General features: G+C 37.7%; 1 protein-coding gene across 2 annotated transcripts; it reads left to right on the plus strand.

The window, feature by feature from the left end:
- Positions 1–154: 154 nt before the first annotated feature.
- LOC106064256 (MORN repeat-containing protein 3-like) lies at positions 155–9825 on the plus strand. Of its 2 annotated transcripts, none has more exons than XM_056030709.1 (5): positions 155–445; positions 5632–5786; positions 6871–7030; positions 8618–8802; positions 9750–9825. In XM_056030709.1, exons 1-5 carry the CDS (start codon positions 301–303, stop codon positions 9816–9818), a joined length of 714 nt encoding a protein of 237 aa, XP_055886684.1. In that variant the 5' UTR covers positions 155–300; the 3' UTR covers positions 9819–9825. The 2 variants fall into 2 exon arrangements, with proteins under 2 accessions (XP_055886684.1, XP_055886683.1); XM_056030708.1 differs by lacking the exon at positions 155–445 and adding an exon at positions 3675–4139.
- The last annotated feature ends 15087 nt before the right edge of the window (positions 9826–24912 follow it).

Here is a 24912-nt window from a genome sequence, read left to right on the forward strand (position 1 = left end):
GCTATTAATTTTTTTTTCACCTTCGATGAAATTGTTTAATAACAAACATTTGCGTCAAAAAATCTTAACAACAATTTTCGATTACGCAATTTTTCATTGTTTATAAACAAACACAACTTTAAAAAAAAAAAAAATTCCACTTCCGTTTTTATTTGCAGACGACGGAAGTTTGTCAATGTCATTGTTGTCCAACTTTGTTTCTCCGTTTTTCTCCTCACTTTCGACGTATCGTTTATTTGTAAAAAATGTTGTACGTTTGAATGTCGTTGACGCTTACAAGCTGACCGAGACGAAACCGCAATGCCGTTCCTACACCCGAAGAAAGAGAGAGAACCACTTTGGAAAGAATGGGATAGCAAAGCCAATAAGAAAGGCGTCTTGAATCCAGTCCATTGCGTGAATGGAAATCAGTACATAGGATCATGGCTCGACAACAAAAGACATGGTGAGTTGTGCTAACACTATCATAGGTGAGTTGTGCTAACACTATCATGGTGAGTTGTGCTAACACTATCATGGTGAGTTGTGCTAACACTATCATGGTGAGTTGTGCTAACACTGTCATGGTGAGTTGTGCTAACACTGTCATTGGTGAGTTGTGCTAACACTGTCATGGTGAGTTGTGCTAACACTGTCATGGTGAGTTGTGCTAACACTGTCATGGTGAGTTGTGCTAACACTGTCATGGTGAGTTGTGCTAACACTGTCATTGGTGAGTTGTGCTAACACTATCATGGTGAGTTGTGCTAACACTGTCATGGTGAGTTGTGCTAACACTGTCATAGGTGAGTTGTGCTAACACTGTCATAGGTGAGTTGTGCTAACACTGTCATAGGTGAGTTGTGCTAACACTGTCATAGGTGAGTTGTGCTAACACTGTCATAGGTGAGTTGTGCTAACACTGTCATGGTGAGTTGTGCTAACACTGTCATAGGTGAGTTGTGCTAACACTGTCATATGGAAACTAGATACAAGTAATTATAATACATAAAACATTGAACCCTAATTTACAAACAGAAAAACAAAACCTAATGCCTAATGAGATACTAAAAAAGACACAAAGATAAAGGCACAGTTCTTTTTCCATACGCTAGAATAAATTCATACAAGTGTTCCCTAGTGCCATTAGAGAATGGAATGGGTTGCCTGAATCAGTCAGGAAAACCAAAGACCAGAATTTAAGTCATTGATTAACATGCATGACTGGATTGATACGTGAAATGCGTAGGACGTAATTATCTTCTTTACCGAAGTAGCGTCTGTAATGTATAAGATGAAAGTCTAGAAAATTCAAATCTGGATTAAAAGTACTGGTTCGTTCAGTGAAACGCATGCTCCTCATTTCTTGATGATTATTAAGCTCGCCACATGTCTGCTCTGCATCGTAAAACGATGAATTCAACTTTGCTATCATTTATGGCATTCTAATTCTTTACTAATACAGACAAAAAAGTCAAATAAATCTGCAATCTAGTTCTTTCTCTCTTTTCGGCATTAGCCGGACGAACGCTTTATCGTCTTTACTTTAATTGATTCGTGATGTCTATAGATTTCTCTGAACGAACTATCCAAATAACGAACTGTTTCAGATCTTTGTGTGATAAGCTTTATTCGAGCATCACCAGTAATGTTGTCATGCCAATCTCCAAAAACGTTTAGTTTAGAGCAGGGGTGGGCAATCTTTTTCCATCGAGGGCCACATTAAAAATAAAATTAGGAATTGAGGGCCGCATATGTATATATATACTCACAGCTTAGAAAAATCCGCTAGATAACTGTGTATAATGTCATTAAATTCACATTTACACCAGCACTGTATTTTACATTAACTTTTCATTTCTGTTACACTACCAATTGAGGAATAACAAGAGTTAGCGATTTCTGAAAGTAATTTAGAGAATAGTTTTTAAAATTTTATCATTGTCCTTTTATAGCACAACATTTAATTACAAATGTAAAGTTGTACTTAATGTAAAATATTTACGCTCGTGCACAATGTTCCGGAACTGAGGAACTAGCTGTTATCCTACCAGCAAATAAAAATGATAAAAACTGTCTTCATTCGCTAACCTGGAGAAATAAAAACAAATTAACATGCACATAAATTTCATGTGCAAACACCCCATTGCAATATTTTCAATGAAAAACATGAATGTCTTCCACTCTTCATTAGAAGTATTAGGCCTACTTACAAAGTCACAGTTAATGCCCTTCAAGGGACATAACATTTCTTCCTTGAACTTCCATATCTTCTCAATATCTTGCCCATGCTAAGGCAGTGGATACCACTGTGGTACTGAACATCGGAATGTTTTGTTTCCAAAAAAAAAACAAAAAACGATTACTTCTCGGTACTGTCTGTAATTAAGACCCCTTTAAAAGGACAAGTAGAGGCAATGTTGTTGTTTTTTTAGCCTCTTCATCATAAGAATCAGAAGTTTCAATAATTTCTGTAGATATTTACAATTATTTATTTTAATATATTTGCATTTTTTATGTGTAAAATCTGTGGCCACACCTGATTTCTGTAGGTGTCCGCGGGCCATATAAAGCACTCCGACGGGCCGTATGTGGCCCCCAGTCCGTAATGTGCCTACCCCTGGTTTAGAGTATATTATCGTTGTTTTTTTTTTTTTGTTTTACATAAAAGCTCAAGGTATTTTACACATACTGGGGGAAAATTTGATGCCCCTTACAGCTTGATGCACTGCGCGGCCCGCACTACCCACTCGTGGCTAGATACGCCCCTGCGTATTTCACGTGGCTATGCAGCCCTACCTCATATTTTGTCACATCCAACACAGACATAACCATTGTCAACCAGTGGTCGATTCTCTTTTCGCCATCTACGTCTGTCTTCGGCGTTTTTTGTAAGTAACCTCCAGCTGTTTTATTCTGAAACCACCTGCAACCAGGTGCTCTCTTCTATGTCATTTAAAGCCAGTTGGTACCTAAGCCGGTCTTTAAAGCATTTGCGCGGGGCACCTCTGTTACGATGACCACCTTTCAGCTCACCAAAAAAAGACTGCTTTTGGCATACGTTCGTCCCCCATACGGGATACGTGCCCTACGCAGCGTAGAAAGAAGACAGATTACTGATCAGTCGTAATTGTTTACAAGTTTGAGCACCACGCTTCCGTTGAAAGACCAAACCTCCAGCAGACTCGAACTATGGAACCATCGTCACCACATTGAGTGTATTTTTCTTTTCAGATAAATTTGCTAGAATAGTAAAAGAAAATACTGAATGGATAGATTTATAAGCTTTTTAGATTTTTAACGGCAATCTAGCAACACGATTTACTAATTAAACCATCCTTCGGTTTTGTTTAATTAAAGTCTCAATCAAGACTATCAGTGTCTTTTAATTCGTAAAGTACTGTACAGTAATCTCAATATACATCTAGATCTATATATAGATCTAGGGACTAGGTATTTGAACCATTCAGCAGGCTAATGAGAAGGGAAAATAATTTTAGCTGTTTTTTTAACTCTCAAACTTATTTAAGACTAAAGTACAAAAGAATAAATCTTAAAAATTGGATCTAGATCATCTATTATTTTATGAAAATAAATAGATCTAAATAAATACAGAATAAATAAATTTCCAAATGGTGACTCCCTTTATTTAGATCTAAAATATTATTCCCCTTGGATTTCCATGACTACGAACGGAAGTAAATATTATTGCACAGTAACATCATTTGAAATAACACAGCTGGATCTAGTCATTGAGTTTTTAATAAATTAACATCACATAGACTAATAAATTTATAAATGTAGATAAATCTATCTATTCGAATGGTGCTAAACATTCTTCCATTTCGACAAAAATATAAATAGACTAGATCTTGTTCTATCTAGTAGCGCTGAAAAACAGTAACGGAAAATTTAAGATTCTAACCATCATTCTACCCTTTCTTGGGCTCTACTCTAGAAATCTAGAGTTTAGAGTCTAGACTCTAGTTTAGAAATCTAGTTGAGACAATTTATAATGCCGTTTCTTCACCCACCAAAAACTCGCGAACCATTATGGAAAGAGTGGGATTATCTTGCCCAGAAAAAGGGGATACATGCCACAATTTACTCTGTAAATGGAGATGAATATACAGGAGAATGGCTAAATAACAAAAGACATGGTTTGTATTATATTTGTCTGTTTTTTCTTATATTAAGATCTAGATTTAGACTGACTAGGCCCAGAATCTAGATATAGATCTATCAGAATTATTGCATGGGAGTGAAAATAGCAACCTATGGCTATGGCTTATAGAATATACTTATAAAAAAATATATAGTCATATCTTAAACTTTCTTGTTACAGTAGAGTTAAAGAATAGTATTCGTGAACCTCCCCACCACACACACATCAAATCCCTCTGTAGAAAACAATCGTGTGGTATGTGCATCTGACTGTCATTCTGACTGTCATTCAGACTTCTTGATAGTCCTGAGTTTATACCCTGTCTGCTGTGATCCCCCGTCATCCTGCTGCAGGTTTGGGCTAGGAAGTAAATTAAATTATTTTCAACTTTGCAGGAACATTCAAAACATTTTACAAATAATTATTTGTCCTTACAGCCGTAGTTTGTTTGTAAAATGGAAGCACTAGTCTACTTGTTAAGTTGCTACTTCAAAGAAGTTTATTTATTTGATGGTGCTAAAAATTGACTAAAATTTAGCTACTAGGTATCCAGGGGAGTGCACGTCCACCCCTTTGCACCTGTTTGTGGGGGGTCATGAATATGACAATGTAAACATTCTCATTTTAATTTTAGATCTAGATCTATTGTTCAACATGATTCTATATGCTCCTCGAGATTTTTAAATTATTACATCCTACAGGAACATAGCTCTTTTATACATAGATCTATTCTAGATCTAAATAATAACAACAAATAATACATTTATTCTCATGATACATGGTATTGACTAGATGATGTTTTTATATGTTATATTAGTAAAGTTCCCCTTTCAGACCTTGCAATCTATAGGGCAGATGATGTTAAGGTCATCTGTTTTTTTGGCCAACGGTTAACGAGCAGGGTGCCATGTGGCCAGCACAACGATCAACCGGCTTTACTTTCCCCAACTTAAGTCAGGTACCCGTTAGAGTGGGTGGACTCAGGGGCGTCCTAAAAATCCCAAAATTAAAAATCCCAGTTTTCACCGAGATTCGAACCCAGGACCCCAGGAAGCCAAGCGCTCAACCACTCAGCCACCGTGCCCCCATGTTATATTAGGTAGTGTAAATCACATTAACATTTGAAGCTATTGTTATCTTCTTATTTATTACAGATGTCCTATTACTTGAAAAAAAAGTAGATTATAATGTCTATGTGTATCCATGTGTCAATTCAGTCATGCATGTTAATCAGTTACTTAAACTCTGCTAAGTCGTTGTCTTTCCTGGCTTATTCAGGCAATCCATTCCATACTCTATAGTAAGGACACATGGGGAAGAAGGAGCACTTGTATAAATTAGCCCTAGCAATGGGAATAAGAAATATGCCTTTATCTTTGTGTCTTCCTGAGTGTTTTATTAGGTCTAGTTTTTTATATTTGTAAATTATTGTTTAGGGTTTTATTTTTTTGTTGTAAATCTAACGATTCTATTCTCTATTTGTTCAGGGAAAGGAACTTACAAGTGGAAGGAAACAAACAAAGTTTACGATGGTGACTGGAAAAAGGGGAAAAGAAGTGGGTTTGGGACGTTAACACATTCTGATGGTAAAGGTGGATTCACCAAGGAATACTCTGGAGGCTGGAAGAATGATCTCAGACATGTAAGATTAGACTTTTGAAACTTTTTTTTAGCATTCTGAAGTATGAAAATATCTAAAAATATTTGAAGAAGAGAAATTTCGGGTGATTAAAAAATTAATGTAGTGTTTTACTTGATAATATGATACTCTTATATTTTATCATAAAAATTACAGCTGTTCTTTCAGAAGAGAAGATAGTTACATTTTATATATATCTGGAGGGACAGTGGCTGAACAGTCCAGGTTGAATCCTGGTGAAGAATGAAATTTTTAATTTCAGGATTTTTTTGCACTTTTTTTAGTCCACCCAGACATTAGTTGGGGAAAGTAAAGCTGGTTGATCATTGTGCTGGCCACATATCATAATCTACATTTTTGAGTCGGGAAAAAGGTGGAAATTGAGAAACATTTGTACTGTCTAAGTAAAATAATTCTGATACATACCTTTTTCATTACCTCTTGTTAGATAATGAACTCTTAATTTCAAAAATAGCTCTGCAATTCTGATAGAAATCCTATTGTTTATGTATTTCTTTGGGAAAAAAATACTAGCTAATTGGCCACACAGGGAAAACTCTGGCTTGACATTTATGATTTTCAAAATAGAATAATCTTAAAAATTAAATTGGCTTTCAAAGGGTATTTTTGAAGTAACGTCTGTATTATATAAGATAAGATAAGATATTACTGTTCTCAACTCAAATGATTCTTTGTATTTTGAATATACTTCAGTGCTATTCACACTCTTTACTCCAAAATTTTTTGTATTTAGTAAAGAGTTGAATAAATAGATTTTCAAGTAGGTGTACATTTTGTGCAACACTTTATGTAGAAATTGTAATAGAAGAACGTGTGATAGCTTACTTGAAAGACTTCTTGCAAAATAAAGAATTACAAGAAATATTTGGAGATTGGTCATCAGGAGAGTAGAAATTGATTAAAACACTTTTTCTTTTTTATGTAACTTGTTTAAGTGTTTTTGAGGAAAAAAAAAGGAATTATTTTTAATAAATACTGAATGATAATATTTGTTATTAATTGCCAAGTATAAATATTTTAGTAAATTTTTTAAAATTAAATTTCGATGCCTGTTTTATATTCCTAGGGATATGGCACAGAATTTTACTCTGATGATAAATTCTATGAAGGAGAATGGTATGCTGGGAAGCGGTCAGGTTGGGGAAGAATGTATTATGAGGATGGAACTATTTATGAAGGAGAATGGTATGATGACAAACGGAGTGGCCAAGGGATGCTGAGACTAAGTAAGTTCTATGTTTGCCAATTCAGTTGATATTTATCTTTTGAAACAATAATTTTATTATTTTAATAATACATCATAAACTCAGCAGCGTAGTGGAGGGAGGGTTAAAATTTGAAAGTCCCCCAGGGTCCCTACTAGAGGGGGGCCCCAAAGGAGAGTGCCATAATTTTTTTTTTTTTTTTTTTTTTTTTTTTTTTTTTTTACATTAAATATTATGCCACTGCTACGTAATTTTGTTATTCATGATGTTATATAAGGTAGTGACCCTATTGCATGTATTCCACACAGATTAAGTCTTTCCATGCGGGGCTACTCTCAGGGAGTAACCTGAGTTATATATTATTAAGTTATATATTTATTAATAACATTACCCCATGTCATGATGTCAAATGTCAAAATGCATGTGTCCTAAAGAGGTCAAGGCTGCCTCCACTTCAGGCCCCTAAATCCCTAGCTACGCTATTGCATAAACTTACTATTTGAATGAAACTTTATTGTGAATTTTCAGAGTGACAAAATATCAAAATGTAGTTCCTAATGAAGGGATGCATGATGGGATTTTATTTTTCAATCTAGCTCCTTGTCATGATTGTCCCCTCTGTTGGAAAGTCCCCCATCAACTAAAGTATCATTGAATACCATCTGTATGGAGTGTTCTGACTCTTCTTCTTCCTCTTCTAGGCAGCTTATTATTGCTGCTGAGCTGTGAGCTCTTTTGCAGACTGTGCCAAGGAAAAAAAGTGTGCTGTTTTGTGCTCTGACTCCTTCAGTCACATCTGGCACTCTGCCTTGGCCAAAGCAGAGGATGAATCCTATGAGGTTGTCCATTATATTCCTACACTGTACCAACATTAAACAATAAGATGGCCATCTCTGAGGCATGCAACGTTTTTATTTTGTCAGGAATAGCATTGGGAAAGGGACAAGGGTGGGCTCCACTGTTTTTCTTTCTCACCACATACTATGTACTCAGTACTGTAAAAGCCCACTGGAGGTTATAGTGTTATTTAAGTTTGCCTATCCATCTCATCTTATGGATGTGTCCATCATGGGGCCACACTAAGTCCTGGAAAACACTGTGTGAATGTCCCCTAACAATTTTAGTCTGGCATATTTTTTTAACAGGCGTGGTGGCTGAGTGGTCAAGTCCTTTGCTTCTGAACTGGGATCCGGGGTTCAAATCCCGGTGAAGACTGGGATTTTTTAATTTTGGGATCTTTGGGCACCTCTGAGTCCACCTAGCTCTAATGGGTACCCAACATTAGTCCGGGAAAAGTAAAGGGGGTTGTTCATTGTGCTGGCCACATGACACCCTTGTTAACCTTGGGCCACAGAAACAGATGACCTTTACATCATCTGCCCTATGGACCACAAGGTCTGAAAGGGGAACTTTACTTACTACTTTACATTTTTTAAAAAACATTTAACCTGTATCATGCACACCAAAATTAAGGGAAAGATTTCTGTCTATTCTATTCTTAGTCAATGGCTTTTTAGGTCTAGCTTTTATTTCAGGAATTATAAGTTATCCAAACACTGTATTTAGCTCACTTAAAAAAATGGTGTATATGCATGCATGTCTGTTCAGCTAATGAAAATCGCTACGAAGGCTCTTGGAAAGACGACAAGAAGAATGGAGTTGGTAAATTTTACTATTTGGACACTGGTCAAGTATTTGAAGGAGTCTGGAAAGATGATGTACCTAAATGTGGTGTGATGAAAGATTTTGGAAGAGAAAATGCGCCAGAACCTACCCAATACCCTATCCCTGAGGTACGTAAGTCTATTAAAGTAGTTTTCCTTGCAATAATCATACATTTATTTGTTGATTGTCCTCATTTGGGTACATATTTGGGCAAACCTAGCTATAATTTAAAAATAGGGAAAGATAGGATTTTGGATTAGAGCATTTTCTTTTTTTGAAAAAGCAAAATTAAAAAATTATGAAAAAAAAACAAAGCTTATATTAAGTGAAAGAGGAGCCTGTTCAATCACTGCCATATCTCTCAATACTCCTAGCTTTATTTTCATATAAAACAAAGGAAATTAATTACCAATAAAATTAATTGGTTAATTTTTTTTATTGATTCATATGTTGGCACTGACAATGAATAATTGTGATAAATTTCATCTTTGATCTGAGAATGGGAAGTGGGATAAGAAAAAAATACTAGAATCCACCTAGACACAGTTAATATAAGCTTTGTAAGACACAAAGAGGAGAAAAGAATTTATAACGAGCATTATTTAGTGACAGAAATAGGCTACCATTTAAGATTTTACAATATTATGAATGTAAAAAAAAATTAGTTAAAGGAATGGATAATCTATATAGTTTCAGTGCAGCACATCTAGATATTTACTAATTTAAAAAGGTACCTTTTTGAAGCTAATATTTTAACATTAGAGATCTAAAAGAGTAATGCAGTATTATCTTCCTGTTTCTCTCTCTCATAATGTTGTAAATTATACAGTACCAAGTTTCCAAACTAGTGCAAGGCTTGTCAGTTGAAGATAAGAAAATAGTTATTTATATAAAATGTTTCTGCATCCTTCCTTACAAATTTTGTAATAGTTATAGATGCTCTGTCAAAAAAGATTTTTACTTATTGTGCTTTTCCATTTTAAAGCCGTAGATTTCTTAATTGTACCCCTAAAATGTTAACACTTTTCTTCCATTGATTAATCTAGTAACTGAATATTATTTCTCTTCTAAACAGATTAAATTAGCAGATCCTGAAGCTGTGATAGCTGATTCAGAAGACCAATTCTTGCAAGACCCAGAATAAAACTTTTTTTTTTTTTTTTTTTGATTGACAGTAGGGAATGAATTATTCCAGTTCTGGTGGTTTTTAATTTTTTTGTGTGACATGAACTCTTTTGTTGATTCGTTAAACTGTAACAGTCATCTTATAACATGTAACCTTCTGTAATGTGGTGAGATGGCACAAAACTTAGGGAGACATAAAAAAAAACCCCAACTAAACCAATATGATCATAAGTGAAATCAAAGGAACGAAAGGAATTTTTTTTTTATATACATATATTTATATATTTAAATTCGCCACAAGTGTTTTAATAAATAAAGTGTACATACATATTTGGCTTATGTTTGAAATTTGTTGTGGATAGTAATTATGTTGTAGGCACAATCTACTCATTAACATTAGGCAAGAGAGACAGATGATATTTACACCAGGGACCAAGAGGTCTCAAATGTAACTTTTCATTCAGCTGGAAATCTACTGATATCAAGTTATGGTCCAAGGGAGGAAACTCCAACATTTGAAAGAGTTATGCTACACTTATAAACTACTGATATCAAGTTATGGTCCAAGGGAGGAAACTCAAACATTTGAACGAGTTATGCTACACTTATGAACCGCCTTCCCATCAAACATCTAGGATGAATTACCATGGGGGTTCATTGAAACATTTTGAGACCCAAGCCCACTGGTATGACCATGGCTGACTATTAAAGATGTTTAGTATTGACTGAATGCTTATTTACTCGATACTATTTAAGTAGTATGCATATTTTACCTCCACCCTAAGTGCTCGTCACCCCTGCTGGGTTATTGATGGAGTTTGTATAGCGCGTGTTTCATGTACTCTAAGTGTGTTTCAGTACAATTTATTTTATGGACACGTGAGGGTGGGGGGAGAGTGGGTATCTGGGTAAAGGTTTCCATGCTGCCTTTAGGCGTTCAGCAAATGCAACTCAACTCAAGCTCGAATTAAAAATTCTAAATTGGAGATTCGAGCTATTGTTCCTTAGAAAGATGCAGAAAGACGCTAAATACCATTTAGTAAATAGTATTCATATAACTGAACCTATAAAATAGTTGTTTACAAAGGAGATGACATCACCATTAGATGCAAATTTTCATATCACAATTTTTAATTTAGGAGGAGAAAAAAAACAATAAAGAGGCCCCCCCTCCCCCCCCCCCCCAAAAAAAAAAATAAAAAAAAGCGGAGGCATCCTTAAAACAAAAGTACTGGTGTTTTTGTTTTTTTTTCATTACATTCTTAAAACCCTTAAATACTAAGTGGAAATGGAGCGAATTGTTTTTTTTTCGTCTTAGGCTAAAAGCTTGAGAGTCACTGGTATTTATAGAAAACGTATGTAAGAAAAAAAGTTATTTCCCTTTGATAGAATAACAATTACATAACGCCATTATAGTATACTGTTTTTCTTTTCTTTCATAATAATATATTCATATATCCACATAATGATGTAGAGTTATAGACATATACATATTGATACAGTCACACAATGATATTCAAACGGATACAGTCGCACAATGAAACAGACATTTACACATTGAAACGGATTCATATAAAAATACAGACACAGACATTTTTACAGACGCACAGAGCTACAGCATCTCACAGACCTGTAAGGCACATGCTGTATAGGTAATCTCCTTCTATAACGGTTAGCGATGGTGTCAGGTGGCCAGCAGAACGACCGACCGCCTTTATTTTTCCCCAACTAAAGCCAGCTACCCATTAGAGTTGGGTGGACTCAGGGGCGTCTTAAAAATCATGAAATTCAAAATCCCAGTCATCACAGAAATTCGAACCCGGAACCTCTCGTTTTAGAAGCCAAGCACTTTACCGCGCCAGCCACCACTCCCCCCCCCCCCCATCATATGATACAGCCACTAAATGATAAGACTTACAGATATAGGCTAAATTCTATTAATGTGGAATGCAGTTTGATGCAGAATTTCCCATTGAAACCCTTACCTCGTCAACAATTTTTCAACTGCTAACTTACTTTAACTCTTTCTCTCCGTAATTATTTACCACATTCTGGTGGAATCAACGTTGGTATCGTCAGTTAGGAGAGAAAGAGTTAAAGACGTCGTTCTGATTTTACCCTCTTGGATACCCATACATTGATGCAGACAAATAACTAACATGCAAATATATTATTTACACACGCGCATGCGAACACATACCCGGAAAGCTAAATTTTCAAAGCTCATGTCGGGGGGAAGACATTAATTTAGTCTCTCTACGATAAGAAATGCCAGACATAGAAGGGGAAAAAAAAGAAATAAAAAAGAGGTCGTTGGTGGCCGGGAAGGGGGGAGGGGAGAGCAGTTAAAGTGTTGTCTCACCTGGATCAGTATACCTGTTCTCATATCCGGTTCGTGTCTGGTTATGTAACCACTGCATCAGACACAGAAGTAGAGAAGGCAGTGACGATACCCAACACTGAGCAATCACAATGATTTAACGCACTGGTTCTCACGTTTTAAACATTTGCGTCACAACTGCTATCCTAAAGCGTTTACAAATAGCATTATTATATCCATTTCAAAATTGTCCCACTTAAGACACAAAATTTAAAAAAAATCATTAATTAGAAAAGGTGACATGTCAAACTATTATCATCTCTGCCAAAGTACAATACAGCTATGCTCGTAATTTGAGATCCCATGGTCTGTCGATCGAAATCTTATTTCAGAGAGCATATTCACAGGTTGGCTAAATTTAGAGGATTCGAAACTTTGGCATGAATTCAATGTATCGATTTTTTTTTATAAAGACAAAAGTAGACCAGAAACAGGCCCTTTCTTTTTGTGCACGCTAAACACCGCCATTTTAATTCCGAAATAAAGAAATTTTATATTGTCCCTTACAAAATAGGAATCGATAGAAAAAAATTTGTGATAATTTAAATTAAATTTTGTTCAATATAGAAACGGGGAAAAGGTCTTACAGTATTGAGAGACATGGCTGTTAATGTGCAGTTCTTTCCATTTTTTTAAAGTTGCTTTTTTTTTTTTTTAACAAAGCTTATACCAACTCTGTCTGTCTGAATGGAATCTTATAGGGCGTCATTTGTCCCACTTCCCATTCTAGGGTCAAGTTGAAACGTGACACAATTATTCATGGTCAATGACAACACACGAATCAAGGGGAGAAAAACGTAACACTTAGTTAAATAATTAATTTCTCTCTCTTTTTTTTTTTTTTGGTTAAGTTTTAAGTCATAGCGTGAAAATTATTGTGTGCTAAAAACGGCAGAGCTTAGAAAATTTGATTCTGAAGTTCCTAAAAGTCCCATAAGATTAGCACAAAGTTAAAAAAAAAACCAAACAGCTTATCATCACTTGATTCACTTCCCTTTCTTTGACACCGGATGCACCAGAAAGTTAGCTATTTATAGTGTTTCTATCATGTAAGAATATGGCACTGCGTCAAACTAAAAAAAATATACATTAAGAAAAAAACGGAAATATACATATTAATTTTTTTTTTTAAAGAAGGAAGGTGAGACCAAATTTTCAAGTACTTTGTTTCTTTCTTCTAAAATATGTCAGGCTTTTAGATATAATTATTATTATTAATAAGTTGATTTTTATTAAAGCTTTTGAAAAAGTGTAGGGGCCTGAACAAAAATCCTACCCCAGGGCATCTCCTTACTTAAATCCGAACATGTGTTTAGCAGACACAAAATAGAGCAGTGGTATTCATAACAAATGAATATTCACATTTGACTAGTAAATTCACACAATTTAGAAAGCCTTCACAAGAGAATACTCAAAAGTAAACTAGCAATTATACATAATTAAACATACAAAATCTAATAAAATACTCAGAAAGACACAAAGATAAAGGCACATTCCTAGTTCCATATGCTAGGACAAATTAAAAAAAATGCTCCTACTTCCCTAGTGCTATTAGAACATGGAATATGTTGCCTGAGCCAGCCAGGAAAACCAGTGACTTGGCAGAATTTAAGTCATTGGTTAACATGCTTAATCATCTTCTATTTGAATTAACGTCTGTATTGCATTAAGCTAAGAAGATAAGATAGCATTCTTGTTGACTTGTAGCACCAAACCGCTGGTAGACAACTAAACCGCTGGTAGACAACTAAACCGCTGGTAGACAACTAAACCGCTGGTAGACAACTAAACCGCTGGTAGTTAACCAAACTGCTGGTAGATAACCAAACTGCTGGTAGTTAACCAAACTGCTGGTAGTTAACCAAACTGCTGGTAGTTAACCAAACTGCTGGTAGATAACCAAACTGCTGGTTGATAACCAAACTGCTGGTAGTTAACCAAACTGCTGGTAGATAACCAAACTGCTGGTTGATAACCAAACTGCTGGTAGATAACCAAACTGCTGGTAGATAACCAAACTGCTGGTAGTTAACCAAACTGCTGGTAGTTAACCAAACTGCTGGTAGTTAACCAAACTGCTGGTAGTTAACCAAACTGCTGGTAGATAACCAAACTGCTGGTTGATAACCAAACCGTTGTAGGCGTATTAGATTTTGACTTATAAAACTTGAAATAACTTGAAGAACTTCTTTGTGAACAATATTATATATAACTTTATTACAATATAAACAAATTCAAATTGAGATTAAATGAAATGAATGTAGTAGACTTTAGCAATAATATACAATGGTATTCTGAACAAAAATGTATCTCACTACAAAAACACGTCTTTTCAGTCTGGCGTTCTGGAGTCGTCTGTCCTACATAACACCGCTGAGAAAAATGCTGCTTATCTTGCATCATTCACACTGCATAGCTAAACTCTTCCCACCGTTACCATAGTAACACACACTCAATAACAAGCGTATTATCGTATGCTTGTACAGCAATGATGCTCAACTTTAATCGGTCTTGTATCTTTTCCGCACGCCAGTCACTTTTTCGCATGATCTCGTGGAACAGAGATCTGACATCGTCTGTGGATTCATTATGAACTGTAGGCCAGGAGAAAGAGGGGCCGGAGGCTTCCTTGTCCCTGGCTGGATATGGCTCGTGGGAAAGCAGTTTTGATCATCACTGTTGTGTTATACGTATATGAGATCATTAGGGAATGAAAAAAAAAGTTGAGTTTCTGCTAAACTAACCCTAACCTAACATTAGGAACACTATAAACCAAGTGAAGAGCTCTCTTATGCGAGGAGAAAGATTTACTGATGTTAACAACAATAACTCTAACCTGAAAAGGGGGGGGGGGGAGGAAAAGAAAAGAAAGAAAGAGGAAAAGGAGGGGTAAGATAGATATAAAGAGAGGAATATTTATTAGAACCAGATTAAACTGAGATATATCTGAGTGTATATCTACTCACGACGGTCGGTCATTAAAAACAATTTACTATACAGACTGATCCATCATGACAGAAGCGATTCATTCCATTAGTAAGTTTTGTGAAACCTATGTTGGCTTCCAGTTTCTGATCCAATGTGCGACTTTCAAATGTCGGGATGCTCCCCCTCTGTCTGGTCCATATCCATTCCACAGTCTTTGCTTGTAGGTCTTCCAATGTCCTCTATGTTTTGTTTGGTCCCCTCTAGGTCTTCCAATGTCCTCTATGTTTTGTTTGGTCCCCTCTAGGTCTTCCAATGTCCTCTATGTTTTGTTTAGTCCCCTCTAGGTCTTCCAATGTCCTCTATGTTTTGTTTGGTCCCCTCTTGGCCTTCCAATGTCCTCTATGTTTTGTTTGGTCCCCTCGACTTTTTCTTCCTTTGTGGGTCCAGTCTGGAGCCTGTCTTGCAACGTATTCTGCTGATATTCGCATTACAGGCCCAGTCCAGCCCCATCTGAGTTCTGTTCTATTGGAGTTTGCTGAATTGTTTCCCACAGGCTGTAGTTTTAGATTATGTTCCAAGTATATGACACAAACATTTGTAAGTGAATGCCTGGAGCTTGTCTATATTGTTGGTTATTGCTCTCCAAGTCTCTGTCCCATATCAAAGCCTTGCTTTCACATTAGTGTTGAAGAGTCGGATTTTATTGTGTAGGGACAGTGTTTTTGACCGTCAGATCGGCCGTAGGGTGTTAAAAGCACGCCTAGCCTTGTTGCTTTTTAAAATCTGCATCTGCTTCCTCTTCTTTGTTTATGACGCTTTTAAGAAAGGCAAAGTTATGGGTTTCTACTAGATCTTCTCTAAAGGAACATTAGTTGTGTTTATTTGGGTGTTATTTATTCTAGATCTAGGTTTAAATTTAAACATAAATAGATCTAGAGCGTTTAGCATTTCATAAGGATTAGCTGGAACACCTACACGTTTTTTTTGTTTGCTTTTTTGTCTGGTAGCGCGTCATGATACTAAAGTAAAAAGTAAAGTTCCCCTTTCAGACCTTGTGGTCTATAGTGCAAATGATGTAAAGGTCATCAGTTTCTGCGGCCCACGGTTAACAAGGGTGTCATGTGGCCAGCACAACGACGAACCGCGTTACTTTTCCCCATCTGATGTCAGGTACCCATTAGATCTGGGTGGACTCAGGGGCGTCCGAAGATCCCGAAATTAAAAAATCCCAGTCTTCGCCAGGATTCGAACCCGTACCGCTCAGCCACCCCAACGCGCCTCTCAGCGCAGCATGATATCGACCTTGGTGCGCTCTGTCCCAATCTCTTTTGTGGACATCAAAGGGGAGGGGAGGACTGGGACAAGGTTTCGCGACGATCCATGGTGGCGACTGAGGAGGTCAGAGCAATCAATTGTTGCGCAGTGCAGGACGGAACACTGTCCTATTGGGACATACTTTGCCCGGTTCCGCACTAACTTTGACTCCCGATGCCGTCACTGTGGAGAAAGCGTCGAAACAGTGTCGCATTTCTTGTACGAGTGTCCCCAGCTCCGCCTGTTCAGTCACTCGACTTGTATGGTAGCTATGAGGCACTACGCCGGACGGCTAAGTTTCTTGCCAGAGCACTACGGGAGGATTAGTCCTTCCTGCTCTGATTTTTCAATAGGAGTTCATCTCAGGGACAAGGTTTCGGTGGCGCCTTTTCTATGGTCAGCAGACACAACTCAGCTCGAGTCCAATTGGAACAAAATATCGAAATGCGAAATTAAGCCTCTCACTCACCACAGGGCCTCCAATTTCATAAGTAAGCAAAGGCAAATTTGGCAGTCTCTTATTATTCTTATAGCTTTTATATAGCGCTACTTTCATGCTTATAGCATGCTCAGAGCGCTTTTGGTCCAATGTCATTTGTGGACCAGTTGGGGGGGGGGGGAGGGGGCATCTAGGAGTTGGTTTTCCGTGCTGCGCTCAGTAAAGACAACTCTGCCCGAGTCGGGTGCTGAACCTCGAGCCCCCTTCTAGGTAGCCAAGCCAAGCACTTGGCCTCTCGACCACGCTTTCCACTCTTAGAGCCTCCGATTGTTGAGGAACTCGCATAGGACTTTTAAAAAAAAACTACACTTTTTTATTTAAAAAAACAGCGAAACTAGGCTCAAATCTCAAACATAGCAAAGCTCTGCTAGACTAGCTCGCTCTTACTTTTTATCATGACTCAATGTTTTATTTACGAAAGTTTAGATTTACTTGTCAGAAGATCTTTTGAGTCTTGGTGCATCTTAAGGCAAACGAAAAGTAGACGGCCTTAGAAGGAGTGGTCAACGAATCGACTAATTTGCAGGAGAAAGTCATGAACATGGTCACTGAAGAGGCACGGTCAAGCGATGCAGGGGAAAGTCAGCATATTGGCTTCGATTGGAAAGATCTAGATATCTGGTCATCTTCAATTAACAATAAAGAACGCGTCGATAACATTTGATTGATTTCGATATCGATACAGATATTTTCTTAATAAATTGCGGGATTTTATTTTTTTCGCTTTTCATTTTTAATTTTCATTTGTGTTCTGTTGTCACAGATAAATAAATAACATACTGTAGACATTAATAATAATAATTAATAATAAGAGACTTTGTGTTGATATAAATTGAAGACTATCCTTTTTATTTTGTCACATCCTACTTTCTCACAAAGCATTCACAACAAACAATGACGCAATATAAACATATTAGCATATCCATCCTTTTAAAGTTTTTAAGACTGATATCTACTAGGAACTCGACCACTTCTAGTTGTCTTGACTGGCACAAGTTCTCTAGACGTTGGTCTATAACTGTCTGTTTCGTTTGTTCCAACAGTTTGCTGTTCTTTGTCTTCATCGATATCATAGTACACAGAGATGTCTTCTTCGAAACTCTTGATTAAAAAAAGCGTTGATTTCGTCTGTATGTTTTTCCATCGTTTGTCCTTATGATGTAAGATCTGGGTGATTAATGTTTTTTAACGACTACTGCTTTTTGTCATGTTTGTCCAATATGAACTCTCACTATCTCTCCGACAGAGTAAAAAAAAAGTAAAGTAAAGTTTAGACTTTCAGACCTTGTGATCTATAGAGCAGATGATGTAAAGGATTAACGAGGGTGTCATGTGGCCATTTCAGTCCTTGTGATCTATAGAGCAGATGATGTAAAGGATTAACGAGGGTGTCATGTGGCCAGCACAATGACCAACATATTTACTTTCCCCAACTAATGTCAGGTACCCATTAGAGCTGGATGGACTCAGAGGCGTCCATAGATCCCGAAATTAAAAATCCCAGTCTTCACCAGGATATGAACCCGGGGACCTCCGGTTCAGAAGCCAAGCGCTTTACCGCCCAGCCACCGCGCCTCCTTACGACAGAGTAATCTTTAGGTAATCTTGCGTGAGCATCGTATTTCACTCTGCTTCTCATCTGTCGTTCTTTTCAGTTACCGATTATTTCAATCGCTTGGGGTCAGTAGGAATCTGACACCACTTCTGAAACCATGTTCTGTTGTCACAGATAAATAAATAACATACTGTAGACATTAATATTAACAAGTAATAATAACAGAGACTTTGTACTAATACAACTAGACATTGAAGACTATCATTTTTATTTCGTCACATCCTTTCAAGTACTTTCTCACAAAACATTCACAACAAACAATGACGCTATATAAAAATATTAGCACATCCTTCCTTTTAAAGTTGTGGCCACCAAATTCACTTTGCCTAGGGCCTCCAATTTCATAAGGTCGCCCTGCTCACCCATCCTGGGGAAAAGGTCATAACTTCCGGTCCTAGTTAGTTGAATCACATGGTTTTGTATTTACTGCTCATGACATCAAGTCTAGATCTAGATGTACAAATACTCCTTCTTCCCTAGTGCTATTAGAGCATGGAATCAATCGCCTGAGCTAGCCAGGAAAACCAGTGACTTGGCAGAATTTAAGCCATTGGTTAATATGCATGACTAAATGCATGACCCGTAGGACGTAATCATCTTCTTTTTTGAAGTAACGTCTGTATTATATAAGATAAGATAAGACATCTAAATAACTGATTTAACTAAAATATTGTTCATTCTAAAAACTCATCCTATATGCAGCCACTTTTAAATGACACAAAAATAAAGTTCCGATATATCTGAGAGAGTTGTTATCTCCATAGCCTGATCAAATGTGTATTATTGAGTCTGCAAACTCTCGATCATGCCTGATGCTGAGATTCTCAACAAACCTCGACTTTCACACAAAGCTAGGCCATGTCTTAAATAAAGAAAAGGGCAAAATAAAATAGATCTGTGTGGTCCTATTGAGCCCCGCCCCCCCCCCCCCCGAACTGAGAACTTGGAACATATCCTTTTTTTAAAAAAAATTTCCAGTGTCTCTTCCCCTTTTACATAAATCTGTGACAGTGTGCTTTTTCTCCTAATGCCATCATGCGACAATATGTCCCTCCCTGGAAGAGAAAAAAAAAAAAGCACCGGCTAGCGATAATCAAGTGTCTCTTTACATCACGTAGCCTGGGGCTGTCCAAACAATGATGTATGGCGCCCACCGCCCCACTCTCAGCACACCCTTTTCATTCACGTCTTTAACTCGAGGTCAAAAGAGTTTATACACCCTGCCTCCTCATGACCTATCCAGGGAGCCCTAGACGTTAAAGACCCCCCCCCCCCTTTCCTTTTTGTTCCCCCCTTTACATTGATGTTTCTACGGGGTTCTGAAGATCGTATATTTTCTCCTCCCCTCTTCCTGTTCTATGCACACACACACACACACACACACCACACACACACACACATATCCACACAACGGAGAGGAGAGGGTAAAGGACGGACTGTACTAGAATGACAATGTTCTTCGAGTCTTTTTTTTTTTTGAAGTACACTTCTCTTTCCACTTCTGCCTTTGTTCCGCTCGACAAGGACCTCCAATTACCCTGGCTATGGCAGTGGACGGCTTTTGAAGATTTGCTAACAATATTAAAAGGTTTAGTCGAAGAAGTGATTCCTGTTTTTCTTCCTATCGGAAAATTGATATTGTGAGCTTGACAAAAAAAAAAGTTTAACTCTCATTTAATTCATACGTTGAAAAAAAAAAAAGATCCCGAAGACTGTGAAACTGAAATCTCGTTATGAAAAAAATACCCAGAACAACTAAATAAATTAAGAGTACTCTTAGAGTACTAGCATTGTGAAACTTATTGAATTAAACTTATGGTTTAGATTTGGGCAATCTTAGCTGTTCCTGGCAACAGTCCGAGCCCGTTCCTTGGAGTTGAAGACTTACAAGGTGTAACACTTGACAGATTGTACACAGTTTAGATACTTCCAAACCCTATTGTAATTATCATTATCAGAATATTTCTAAAACGAATTTAGATATTGATAATAAAGAAAATTATAAATCTAAAAAAAAAAGTTAGATAAATTTCTGTAACAGACCTTGCGATCCATAGGGCAGATGTTTCTGTGACCCACGGTTAACGAGAGTGCCATGTGGCCAAAACAACGACAACGACAAATCGTCTTTACATTTCCCCAACTAATGTCAGGTACTCATTAGAGCTGGGTGTGATGAGATTCGCAACATTATCCCTGGCAGTTCTGGCCTTTGGTAATTGGAGGCCCTAGGCCAGCGAATAAGGATAAGGGGTATTTATGCAAAGCGAATATGGAGGCCCTAAGCGAACTGAATACGGTGGTCCCATCTTCTTTTTTGAAGTAACGTCTGTGTCATATAAGATAAGATAAGAAATAGAAATGCAAAAAAAAAAAATTGAGACCGAAAAATATGTAATGAATTATAAAATGTCCCATACCAATATGATCTTTATCTAAATCATAATAAGACATGTCTTCGAGTCCGAAGATTAGTGAGGAATGCAGTATTTCCCGTGGCTGCGCAGCCACAGCTGTGACCTACATATTTTGCCACAGCCAGGGCAAGCATAACCATTGTCCGCAGGTTGTTGATTTAGATTTTCTTTTCGCCGTCTGCGTTTGTCCTCGGCAGCGGATTTTCTTTTGGTCTCAAGTGTATCCCGCGGCCTTCGTGAGTGACATCCAGCTGTCTCGTTCTGAGGCCGCATGCAACCAGGTGCTCTCTTCTATGTCAGCCAAGGAAAGTTGATGCCTAAGCTGGTCTTTGAAGCGTTTCCGTGGGGCACCTCTGTTACGTCGACCACCTTTCAGCTCACAAAAAGGACTGCCTTTGGCATACGTTCGTCTCCCATACGTGATACGTGCCCTGCCCAGCGTAACTGTCGGACCATAAGAAGTCCCTCTATACTGTCCATACCGGCGTTCGCAAGGACATTTCTGCTTATAGTGCGGTCTTGCCACCGTACGTACATTATGGAGCGCAAACATTTTTGGTGAAAGCGCTCAAGTCTTAGTTGTTTTCTGTATAGTGTCCATGTCACATACATTAAATTCATATAGCGCCGATAGCACTAATGTGCTTCTTGGATAATGGACGAGTCATGATCACCAGACTAGAAATAACCTTTCGACGTTTCAACAAAAGGAAGAAACAATGACCTTCTAACATATGTAGTCAAACAAATAGATTTAAACATACGCGTATAAACATTGAATCATAGTGGAGACTTAGAGCTAGGCTAGTATGTTGTGATTCGATTCATGTTTCGCAATTTTTTCTTTAAAAAAAATTCATAGAGTCCACCTATTGGAGTCTCCCTAGTTTGCCTATGCCTAAGGCCGACCCTGACCCAGGTTCGGGAGCCAAGCGCTTTACCGCTAAGCCTCCTAATAATATATTTTTCAGCCTAAATTTCTAACTTTTTAATTGTAAGTGAATCCGTCAAAACCATTCTTTCTTTTACAGATCAAGAAACAAACAAAATCATCAAATGATGAAATGGTTCTGGGTTAGTCTGTATCAAACGTTCGCTTTCCTTTTCCTTTCTTCTTTACAAAATGAAGACCAAAAAAAAAAAAAAAAAAAAGGATAAATATTTAAAACAAGTAATTTCGTAAAGTTGTGCAGTCATGTAAACCTAGACTCGGGAACTCTGTGCCAAAAGTCTAGACTAAATCATCGCGATTTCGAGTAGTTGTGATAGACGTTGTTTTCATTGATCAAACATGGTTTAGCCCCTTGGTTCTATCGATACCTGTATCTCTAAAGGTGATCGTGGCGCATCGGCACCCAGAGCACTGCGATGAACCAGATAGCCTACGAAAGCGTTGCTGGTGTTACCTGAGCGCTAAAGCCACTTGCACGGCCTCAAGAATGAACAAGAGACAAAAAAAAAAAAAAAAGACAGCAAAAAAACCCAGAAGACAAAACTCAAGCTTGATAAGAAAGCCAGAGTAAGACCTCCCAACATCGCCACCCGCCCCGATCTCCACCCTCAAACCAGCGCCCCCCCCACGCGTAAATATAAGGTCACGTCTTTTTTTCTGGGAGGAGTAGACGGGGGCTCTGAAACGAAATGGTACTTGGAGCAAAAGGCCCTTCAATCCATTATTTTGTCTAGGTCTCTTTGGTAGCGGTCCCTTCAACCTATTATGTGGTCTAGGCCTCTTGGGTTAAGTGAGAGTAATCGGTGTGGAGAGAGTATATATCAGCCAGCGCAAACAAAGCTGCCGGTTGTCTGCCTCCATTAAGCCGCCATAAATCGTTTGATAATTAATGGCGCAATAAAGATTATGAGAAACAATACAACAGGGTAGCTGTATATTGTGGACTGCTGATTATTGACAGAAACGAAAAAAAAGCTACCATAATTGACATGGCCGTACCACTATCCCATAATATAAGGAAAACGGAATTGGCAAGACAGAAAATATGGGAACCTAGGCTTGGAGCTAAAGCTGTTATGAAATTTATCGAAAATGATAATATTCCCTGTTATATCAACTGAGTGAATAATGACAACTGATCTCATAGACACCTTCAAGGCCGTTAACAATCCTAAAAAGATTTTCGTTGCCTGTCAGAGAGGTACTGCTGCAGACCTGCCACATCACCAGGCAACCTAGGCTTGGAACTAAAGCTGTTATGAAAGTGATGTAAAATAACAATATTCCCTGTTGTTATATCAACCGAGAAATTAATTATAATTAGCCTCACAGACAGCTTCAAGGCCCTTAACATTCAGACTGTCAGACTGCTGCAGACCTGCCACATCACCAGAAAATGTCTCAGTGGACACTGATAAAGGAGCTACAGTGAATTTTGTTTCTTAATAAAGAGTTAAACATTTCCTATTTTGTCTGTTGTCGAAAAGAAACATTTAACAGAATTGGGGATCGAATCCACGACATTCATTGTTTTCAGCGAAGCTCTATTAGCTCAGCTATCCAGCCATACTCTTTTTGTGCCAACTTTGTATGCTTGTTATAAAAGATTCATTTTGTTTACTTGAGTTTCCGACCAACGTCCACCTTTTTTTTAACCTAAAATTTGAGCTAAAGGACTAGTGAACCAATACGCACAGTTTGAAAGCCCAGTAATAAAACAGTTCCCCTTTCAGACCTTGCGATATATAGGGCAGATGATGTAAATGTCTTCAGTTTCTGTGGCCAGCGGCTTACGAGGGTGTCATGTGGCTAGTACAACGACCAACCGCCTTTACTTTCCCCCCAACTAAACTCAGGTACCCAGTAGACTCAGAGTCGCCCAAAGATCCCGAAATTAAAAATCTCAGTCTTCACCAGGATTCGACCCCGGGACTCGGGTTTGGCAGCCAAGCGCCTTACTGCTCAGCCACCGCCCTCAAGATTCCGTAATGCAGTCCCTTTAACGCTTTCCACTGAGAAATTATAAGTCTTTGTTTACTTGTAATTTAAATGTTTATTTGTGTTTATTTTTTTTAAAGAAAGTTAAATAACTGTCACAGTGATCAAATCATTACTTAATGATAACTAAAAAGAAAAGGGGAAATGTCCCCGCTATCCCCCCCCCTAAAAAAAAATGAAAAGAAAAGGTATAACAAGGACTAATAAATTCAAATTAAGGGAAACTATAATATGAGTTAAAAAGAAGTGTAGTCTGTATTTTAAAACTAAATCTTTTTTACCCATTTTAACCTGGTTATATCTCTTTTGTAAGAGTTTTCTTCAGTTTCTATATAATCAGCCGCAACCCCGTGAAAAGAAAAATTGATTTCGTATTCGGATTCGTAGGCAAATGAAAAGTTTAATTATTTCAGTTAAAAGCCATTTTCAAATCTCGTTTCCGTTATTGACAACTATGAGTTAATCCTATAGTAAAATTTAATATAAATAATATAAGCGTTTTCAAACCGTAAAAAAAACATACTAGAAAAGGTAGCCAGAAAGATTAGCAAATATCGAATTGCAAATGTTACCTTTCATGATGCAGAATGAAACAGATATCTGCATTTGAACTACTTTTGTACATGACAGGCTAGGGTTTGAATCTAGAGGACTAATTACTTATCGGTTGTTTTCCTCTTGCGCTTTCAAATTTCTTTCCATCTTTCCTTCTTCTTGACTGCAAATCTTTTTAGTTTTCTCCACACTGCCGTCAGTTTCAATAGAAGGAGAGAGAAATTTAAGTTGTTGATTTTTTTTTTTTTTTACCTTTTCGTTGCACCCCTTCCACCCGACACACACACACCCGCATGCGCGCACACACATAAATAAGGTGCTCGCTCAAACAGGCACCGGTCCCGCCGCGCCCCTCCAACCCCCACCCGACGCCTCCTCGCCAGCTTTTACCTGCTTGGTGGAGAGAGCCGCGCGCTCTGGGCCCCCGTCTCCCCCATTCATTGCATCAATCTTAA

This window comes from Biomphalaria glabrata, chromosome 5 (genome assembly GCF_947242115.1).
Source record: "Biomphalaria glabrata chromosome 5, xgBioGlab47.1, whole genome shotgun sequence".
Lineage (NCBI taxonomy): Eukaryota > Metazoa > Mollusca > Gastropoda > Planorbidae > Biomphalaria > Biomphalaria glabrata.

Excerpts from the sequence above, each read along its gene's own strand:
- LOC106064256 (XM_056030709.1), top strand. The coding sequence starts at position 301 with ATGCCGTTCCTACACCCGAAGAAAGAGAGAGAACCACTTTGGAAAGAA. Across the intron at positions 446-5,631 it reads GCTCGACAACAAAAGACATG|GGAAAGGAACTTACAAGTGG; the intron begins GTGAGTTGTGCT and ends CTATTTGTTCAG. Across the intron at positions 8,803-9,749 it reads CCCAATACCCTATCCCTGAG|ATTAAATTAGCAGATCCTGA; the intron begins GTACGTAAGTCT and ends TCTTCTAAACAG.